This window comes from Lemur catta, chromosome 4 (assembly GCF_020740605.2).
Source record: "Lemur catta isolate mLemCat1 chromosome 4, mLemCat1.pri, whole genome shotgun sequence".
NCBI classification, from domain to species: Eukaryota; Metazoa; Chordata; class Mammalia; order Primates; family Lemuridae; genus Lemur; species Lemur catta.
Genome location: NC_059131.1, coordinates 11,877,088 through 11,886,547, shown reverse-complemented (window position 1 = coordinate 11,886,547; position 9,460 = coordinate 11,877,088). Strand labels below are relative to the sequence as shown.

At 34.4% G+C, this 9,460-nt stretch overlaps 1 protein-coding gene across 1 annotated transcript; it reads left to right on the top strand.

The window, feature by feature from the left end:
• The first annotated feature begins 361 nt into the window (after window positions 1-361).
• On the top strand, window positions 362-8,227 carry RAD51AP2 (RAD51 associated protein 2). Its single transcript, XM_045549066.1, has 3 exons — window positions 362-3,620; window positions 3,979-4,062; window positions 8,109-8,227. Exons 1-3 carry the CDS (start codon window positions 362-364, stop codon window positions 8,225-8,227), a joined length of 3,462 nt encoding a protein of 1,153 aa, XP_045405022.1.
• Window positions 8,228-9,460: the final 1,233 nt, after the last annotated feature.

Sequence of the window (9,460 nt, the reverse complement as noted above, 5' to 3'; positions counted from 1 at the left end):
ACATAAAGTTGTTTCCATTCACATTCTTTTTTTTAAAGAGAGATTCTGACTTCTCCCCTTAATTCTACCAGAGGGAAGAAAGTATTTACATCAGCTACTGCCCTGGCATTAGAAAAAGGAGCTAAAAATAGGCAAAGTAACGGCCTCTGGCGTGCCGGGCTTCAAGGGAGAGACAACGCGGGGCGCGCGGGGGAGGGTGTGGGCGGGGCGGGCCCTGAGGAGGGGCGTGTCGGGGGCGTGTCGGGGGCGTGTCAGGGGCGTAACTGGGGCGGTGTTGGGGGGGCGGGGCGGAGCCGCGTCGCGCCTTAAGAGAGACCGGAGCCCGGACGGGACCTCAGACAGATCCCTTCCATTCGCGGTCATGTCGCTCACGCAGCCCACGCCGCGTGTGGCCGCACTCAGGAGGCCCGCCTACTCTTTGCCGCCTCCTGGGGACCCAGATTCCCAACCACCCAGTAGCAAGCGTCTCTGTCTTGAGGAGACCGGTGGTGTCTCTGAGGCGGGGTGGCGGCTGCCTTTGGTGCCCCGCTTGTCTGAGGTGGAAAAAGCCTGGGAGTTGTCGCCCAGACCCTTCAAGGCGTTCCTTGTTTCACCAAATGCGATTTTTGATAACTCCACAGATTCGTGTGTGGAGAAGTCAGTCAGTGGGGAGGAGACGCGTACTTTAGGATGCCAAAATTCCAAATTCCAAATGGATGGCTGTTTGCAGTCTCCTCCCTCACAAAATTTAGGTTCTGATTTCAGGGCCCCCAGAAGGGCTTCTGAACCAGACCTTCATGACAGAGAGGCTTTCAGCGTGCACGGCAGTGACAGAGCCAAAGCAGAAGTTAGTCAGCTTCTGCCCGACGCCTCCATACGCGACGTACATGCAGTTAAACTCGATGGAAAACAACACTTAGTCCGAGGAAGAGACAATATTCAGAAAGACAATAGTTATATAAGACATACAGAAAATCCATTTTTAGATGTTACCTTTTACAAGGAAACTAAATCAACATTTCATGAACTTAAGAACAGACGTAAAGCTGACAGTGTTATGCCATCAAATAAAAAAGAAAATAACATTTCATCATCTACACTAAAAATACTAAAATCTCAGAACCAGCCCGGCTTCGAAATTGCCAAACCCAGCTATTTTAGAGATAGCAGCACAATAAGTGTTCCTGAGTTTCCAAAGGATTTAAATAGCAAAATGTCCTCTGTCTATTTAAAGGAAATAGCAAAGAAAAGGAATGACAAAAACGAGGCATATGTTAGGGATTTCACAAACATTTACCGTTCCCAAAATAGACCTGATGTTAAGCAAAAGTTACAGGATGATAAAAAAATTGTAGACACAGAAAATATTTTTCCTGAATGTTATGAAAGTAACCACCCATCACTCAGAAGCCAAAATACTTGTGTGAAGAAAAAAGACTTGATCAATTCAAAATACTATAACTCCAGTAGTATCAAGTGTGATGTAAGAGACCTTAAAAAGAATTTCATTATAATACTAGAAAATGCAAATTGGGAGGAAGCAGAAACCTGCTTGGACAGTTACATACCTACCAGGTTGGAAAAATCTCAAAGCTGGGATTGTAACATTAGACATGTTTTGAGACAAAATAGGGAAAATTGTTGGATTACAAATAATTATAAGACTAAATGTGAAAATATGAAAAAAACTGGAGATAAATTGAATTGGCTACCGTTATTAGAAATAGACCTTTCAAGCAAGGAAGATTACCACTGTACAAAAGTTGTGAATGCACGTGAAGGAAAAGCAAAACCTCTCATGATGGAAATGTTGGGTAGTCAAAAAGCTTTAATAAAAATTATTTGGTTAAATGATAAAGGAGAAAATAACATGCTGCAGTTGAGATATGATAATACACAGAAAAACTTTCATTTAAGCAACAGTTTTGAAAATTTCATCACAGAAATTTTTTATTTCCTTAAAAGTATTTCAGGAAATCAAAAAGATAATAATATTTTAACCTGGTATAAAATTTTGAAATGCAAAAAGCAAATTAGTGTTCAAAGTCTAATAACCAGAAATACGAATATCAATATAAACAATGACATTTTACGCATATGTTTACAAACCAGTGTTTCAGAACCTTTAAATACCATATTGAAAACCAATGTAGCTTTTTTGCTCAGTAACTTTGACTTTCTAATGAGAATTGAAAATGATTTTCAATTAGAAGAGGAATGCATTTTCAAATGGATAGTGTATTTGAATTATCCAAAAAGTATGATGGTGGAAAATCATACTGCATATCTAGTAAAGATTTTAAGTCTTGAAGAATCAAGACTATTAGAAGATAATATAAAACCTATGCTAAAGAAAAGAAAGCTGCTTAACACTGAACAAATTTTCAAAGAATCCAAGGAAAAAAACATTAATTCCTTTAGTATGACAACTAAAAATGTACGTTCTCCAATTTTTGAAACATATGAAAAAAATCCTCTTTTAATGGACTTTGATGACATGGAAGAAATTACTTATAATAATATGAATTGTTCTGAGCAATTTAAGAATGTGGAAAATTTGGCTCACTGTAGTTCTAATATCATTAAAACACATGTTAAGTCTGGTCCTCATATTATGTGGAACAACCATGGATATTTTAATGAAAAAAATTGTGAAGTAAATATGCACAACCAAGATTTGGATACTGAAAGAAATCAGGAACATAATAAGATCAATAGCTTTAATTCTAAGTGCATATTTGAAGATTTCTGCAATGTTAGACAACAGGTCATACCAGCAAGGGATGACATAATACACAGTGAGCAGATCAATACAATGACAATAACTCAAAAGCTAAATTTTGGGAACTTGCTAAGTGAAATAGAGGGAAAAAAATATGACTTAATTTTGAAGGAGGAAGTACAAGTCACAGCACAAAGTTTAGCAAACAGTTTCCCGGTTCCCAAAAATATTAAAGTAGAAAAGGAAGAGAAAGATAGCTTTTTTCAGATGGATGGCATGTTTTCTGTACAGTCAGTTTCATTAATGAGTAAGAAAATAAATGTGGAAGAAACTAAATATGCTATTCAAAATTACATAGCTGACAGAAATGAATATGAGAGTATTTTGCAAGAAAGTGAGTTAGCTAATTTAAAGCATTGTCATCTGAAGAATGACTCTACATTGTGTGTTAATCATCAGTTTGAAACTGGTTTGAGTGAAGGGAACAATGAATGTTTTCAGGACTTAACTGCTAAATGTTTACCAACAGAAGCTCTGACAATAGGAAAAGATTTTGAGATGAAGAGTCAGTTTGATTTAGTACTTGAAGAACTTCACATGTTTCATGAAATTAGTAAGGAAATTGAAACTCTGAGCACCGTGGAAACAAACAATGGACAAGGAAAGTACTTTGGAGAAAATAATGATGTTGAGGCAGTAAAAACAGAGACAGAAAAAGATTTGAAAATGGTTGCAGTCAACAAAATATGTGCATCTTCCTCAGTCTGTGATACTACGGCAGATCCTAACATGCATAAAAGACACCAAAGTTTATTTAAATGGAAAATAGTTCCCAATAATGGAGAACAGGAAGTTCCTCATGAGTACTGGCGTCCAAGAACATCAGAGGAAAAATTAGTTTATTCTACTCCAGGAGAAGGTATGAAATCCATTTCAAAATGTTCTTTCTCATGACCAAAAAAAAAAAAAAAAAAATAGTTTTTTTCCGTATAGGCCAAATATATAATTTTAACACAAAAGAAGAGATAAAGTGTAAGACAATGTTTATTGATGCATACTGTTTTCTCATAAAGGTTTATTCAAACATTAAATGACATATCGATGTTGAAGGAAACAAGTTACTAAATTTTTAAAAGGAGCTTTGAAGAATCCTACTTAATTTCTCTAAATATTAGGAGCCAACTGAAGGAAATATTTCTGAAAAAATAATTTGTTTATATTGTTAACATTTTTATATAAGTTAGTTTTTGCTATAACGTATCACTTCTTATTTTCAGATTGTGAAAAAACTTTACCTGAAAGAACTGCTTCTTTTCCTGATGAATTTAAAGAAAAGACTTCTAATTATTTACTGAGAGGAGGTGAGATTTTTAGTTCTTTTCTAGAATACCTTCTAGGATGATTATTGCATTCTTATAGTTTTAGTTTTTTTTTGTTTTTTTTGAGACAGAGTCTCACTCTGTCGCACGGGCTAGAGTGCTGTGGCGTCAGCCTAGCTCACAGCAACCCAAACTCCTGGGATCAAGCAACCCTCCTGCCTCAGCCTCTTGAGTCCTAGCTAGGCTACAGGTGTGTGCCACCACATCCTGCTAATTTTTTCCATTTTTAGTAGAGATGGGTCTTGCTCTTGCTCAGGCTGGTCTCTAACTCCTAACCTCAAGGGATCCTCCCACCCCAGCCTCCCAGAGTACCAGGATTACAGGCGTGAGCCACTGCGCCTAGCCTTTAGTACTTTTTTAAACAAATGATTTACTGATAAATTTCAAAAATTAAAAATTGGCTAAAAATTAAAATGCTATTGAGAATATTACTGGGGAATACACTCTCTAAAACTGTTTTCAAATATTTACTTTGATGTATCACAATAACTATATGATAAGACAAGTATTGTGTATGCCTAATATACACATCTAATGTATGCAACATTAATTGGCAAAACCAAAAAAGGCATTTATCTAAGTTGGATTTCCATTGATAAGATGTCACTACCCATTATATATTTATTATCAATGTTCTCTATACCTTTTATTGCTATGGGGTTCCTAATATAGACATTTTATTTTTTAAATTTAAAAGTATTAGCATCATTTAGGCATGTTAACATGACTTTTGACTATGGCATTTATACTTCTGATTACACTAAAAAATAAAATTAAAGAGTGATTAAACAACTGACCTTACCCTTTGCCTAAGAGGTCTATGATACCAGAATAAAACACAGTATGTTTAACATCCATTCTAACTTGTGGTACCAAGGGTGTGGCATAGGGGTAGGATTAAAATTAGGGAACTAGGTAAAGTTACAGTCTGGTCAGAAATTTTTGGTATTATACAATAAGATTAAATCTAAAAAAGGTATCATTGTAGGTGAAATATATTTACCAAAACATCTTCAGTCATGCATTGTTTCTCAGAACATTTTTCCTGGTTTCTCATTATCAGTAGAATGCTTTCTCTGATACCTTTATTGTCACTTCAGAACTGTACCTTTTTCTCTTAGCTTATGATGAAATAATATTAAAAATTAATTGATGCTCTTGGAAAATCAAAAACCCACAGGTAGTCAGTCTCTTCTCTCCTGAATAAAGGAAATAATTGATGGAACCAATACCCAATGAGTCTAAAAGCAGGGTGGCAAGAATTAGCCTGGAAAGGGTAGGGATTGCTTCTTCTAGGACAGAAAGACAGGAAGAAATTGGGTTTAGGAACATATTTTGATATAGAATAAAGGGAGTTAGGGAGCACATACTCATGTTGTCATCATAATTTTAATTGTGATAATGAAATGGATATATGAGGAAGATTTAAAGTATGTGTACAAATTAGAAAATGAATATTACATTTGTTGGAAATATCTAAACCCATAGCATGTGATTCTGCCTTCATAAGTTAAAGTGACTCATTGTCATGAAATACGAAAAATAATACATGAGGTCAGCCAGAATTATTTAATAGTTAGGATAGTCATCTTGGATTCACTTTCAAAGTATATGAAAGTTGAATGATCTTTCTGAGGCTTGTTAAAATCAATAGTGTAAGGGAAAAGTTAGGAGATTAGTGGGACATGGGGTTAATAAGCATGGACTTAATGCCTACCTAAGTGGAGCGGGTGCCTAACTAATTTGGTGTGATTTAAAAAGGCATCAGAAAGATTCTGGTTATCCTGAAATATTTTAAAGCTACCCACCTGACAGCATTTCGTCTCCTCTCTTAATTAAAGTTTCTACCACTAAATGTCTTCAATACATCCCCTCTCTTATCTCTTGCTGTGTCTCTCTCTTCTCTCTGTGGTATAGAGAAGACAAGTACAGTATTTTGAAATTGTTTTGAGCTTGTGTTATATGCCAACCGGCTAGTTCACCAGGTGCTGGTTTTTTTTTTTTTTTTTTTTTTTTTTGACAGAGTCTCACTTTGTTGCTCTGGCCAGAGTGCCGTGGTATTAGCCTAGCTCACAGCAACCTCAAACTCCTGGGCTCAAGCAGTCCTTCTGCTTCAGCCTCCCGAGTAACTGGGACTACAGGCATGCGCCACCATGCCTGGCTAATTTTTTTTTCTATATATTTTTAGTTGTCCAGCTAATTTCTTTCTATTATTAGTAGAGACGAGGTCTTGCTCTTGCTCAGGCTGGTCTCAAACTCCTGAGCTCAAAGGATCCACCTGCCTTGGCCTCCTCCCAGAGTGCTAGGATTACAGGCATGAGCCACTGTGCCTGGCCAACCAGGTGCTTTTTATATGATTTAGACCAATACTTCCCTAACTTTAATGTATATATGAATCACCTGGGGATCTTGTTAAGGGATTGTGTTTCAGCTATGGAACAGGTCCTAAGATTCTGAATTTTTGACAAGCTCCCTGGCAGATGCAGATGTTGCCGGTCTGTGGACCATACTTTGAGTTGTAAGAATTTAGAACACAATTGAGGTAGTATGATTTCTAAAAAACCACTAATAAATTTTATGACTTTTAAAAATACTGATCTTTATAAAATGAACAATTTCTGGTAGTATGCTTGAATTTTAGAGTTAGTAGACAATACAAAAATAAATTAATCCAGTGTATAGCAAAATTAAAGCATCATAATTTATTTAATAAAAAAGTAAGAAATTTAAGTAGACAAAAAAGTACATTTCATGACCATAACTTAATGACTGTTTAAGGACATATGCTTTGTAGAAGACCTGCTGTTGACAGAAAACAGTTCAGAGATTTCCCACCCATTGCAAAATTGCTAGAAGTATCTATCATGTTTGAATATAGAGGAGGAAAACTATACTTTGAAAAAGTAATCAAATAGATTATTAATCATGACTTCGTTCTAAAATAATCTTGTAAGGAAGAAGTAACACTTAGCATACATTGCTGAAATCCTCTGTTATAAACAAATATGGTATATCAGTTATAATCTAACAATTTTGTCTTTTTTGAGCAATGTTTTTTTAAGTTTAAAAAAAATCCAGCAATACAATGCTATTTTCTCTTTTATAATTAATTTTATAATTTTAATGTTGAATCAACTGTTATAAATTGATAGCCATTTTTGTGTTGTTTGTCTCCCTATTTATATGAAGTTTAATTTTTTATTCTATTTCATTAATGTTTACATGAGTACACAAACAGATTCTGCATGCTGTTAACCTTTTGTCAGATTTAACATTGGGTTGATTACACTGTGTTTAGTATAATGTGCTATTATATTAAGGTCCTATTAATTCACTAAAGCCTGATTTACATTTTTGGTTTTACATATATGCTACACAGTTTATTTAAAAAAATGAAAACTCTGAAAGTTAGAGGTATTGAATTTTATTGTCAAAGGTAGTTGATCCTATCTGTCTAGTTAACTGATTTAGTAATAGATGTACCTCCATGAAGTATTTTGAACCTCTTGGAAAATAATACATGTGATGTTTGATAAAAACTTCAAAATCAGAGTCCTCCACTGATGCATAAAAGATGGAATACATCTGGGCTCTACTATTGACAATAATTTCTATTAGAAACTAAACATAGACCATTAACAATATAACACAGTTGTTTAGCTAATAACCGAAAAATGACATGTTTAAAGCTATAACTTCAAGTTGGCTTTAAAACCTATATAGTTATTTTGTTGCTGTTGTTAAGTCAAACTGCCTGACTGAAATGCTGATTTTATTTAGTTACTATTTTGTGTTGGGCAAGATATTTAACTTTTCTGTGATTAGGTTTCCACATTTTAAAACTGGGGATAGGATTAAATAACATAATTCATTTAAAGCATTTAGTACAGTGCCTAGCACATAAATAATAAATATTCAATAAATATTTAGTAAATGTTGCTAATATAATTAGATGTAAAGATTTTTAGGCATAGAAATTATTGGTTATTTTTACTCCTTTATGTACTTTTACTCTCTTATATTTCTAGGAAGTCACTTTTCATATGGGATTTCAAGAATACAACCTCTTAAGACATGCAGTCTGCCAATCAGGATTGGCTTATCAAGAAAAGCAAGGCTTAAACAACTTCATCCTTATCTGAAATAAATGTTAGGAGAATTTAAAAGAAGAATTTTGACTTTCATGTTTCAAAATATTTCACATCTAGAAATGTTTTTTTTTCCTTTGGATAAATGCTTTCTTCTAGCTTGGGGGTTTGGGACTTTCTTTATTAAAAAGGGTGGAGAGGTTTTTGTTGTGTGTGAATTATCTTTAAAAGTTACAAAATATTTTATTCATTTTTATATCACAAAACAATATACAAATTAAAGTGTTTTCATGATCTTATGAAATATGTCTACTTATTATTTTCCATGATATATGCATATGATCCTTTGTGAAGATTGATAGCTTTTGTTTCTGAAAAGGAGCTATGACTCCTAAAAAGGTAATGAATGACTGTTCTAATCCATTCTTCCCATTTTTCAGGTGAAAAAAATAGACATGTAGAGAGGAGGGTAGGCTTTTCAAGGTCAAAGCCTTAGTATTAGGATTGGGATAAAAGCTCTCTCTTCTGTAGCATTGTTTCCCACTTTTTTCTGCATTTGCTTTCTAATCTTTCTTTCTCCAGAGTCTGTATTTGGCTCCAAAGGAGAATTATGATTAGGTAGTTCAAACTTACTATTAATTTATTCACTCATGCAACAAATATACTTTAATACTCCTACTATTGTGTTAGGCTCAGTGGTAGAATAGAGAAGACATGTATAAAACCTTGCCTCATGGAGCTTACTTTCTATGCTGGAGATTTTGGTAGAGAAATGTAGGACGTACATAATTTAAAGGTAACCATCAATACAATAAAGTATAATTTTAAAAACAATATACAAAGAAAAACTGAAATGGGCTATTTAGCAAAAAGTAAGAAAATAAAGAAGCATTAAGAAAGCATAGAAAACAGCATACAATGACAGGAGGATTAAATGTATCAATTCACAAAATAGATGTGACTGAATTAAATTATGCTATTACAAGGAAACCTTCTCAGACTTGCTAAAACTACGTCAAAATTGGCTCTGTTCATTAATTTCCATCCCTCACCATACACTTTCCAATTTCCATATGTTACTCTAATCTCTCCCACCCCCCAACTCATTACCTTCTCATACTATAATTTATACCTTGCTACATAGAACACAAAGTCCTTGAAGGCAGAATTCTTTTCTTTTTCCCCACTAATATATCCCAAGTGCCTAGAATAGTACCTGCCCCCCTAGTAAATAATCATAAGATATTATCTGAGTAAATGAAGGAATAAATTTCTACTCCTGTCTCATAAAA

Coding starts and splice junctions, on each gene's coding strand:
- RAD51AP2 (XM_045549066.1), top strand. CDS start 362: ATGTCGCTCACGCAGCCCACGCCGCGTGTGGCCGCACTCAGGAGGCCC. Junction 3,621..3,978: donor TTATTCTACTCCAGGAGAAG/GTATGAAATCCA, acceptor TCTTATTTTCAG/ATTGTGAAAAAACTTTACCT. Junction 4,063..8,108: donor TAATTATTTACTGAGAGGAG/GTGAGATTTTTA, acceptor TTATATTTCTAG/GAAGTCACTTTTCATATGGG.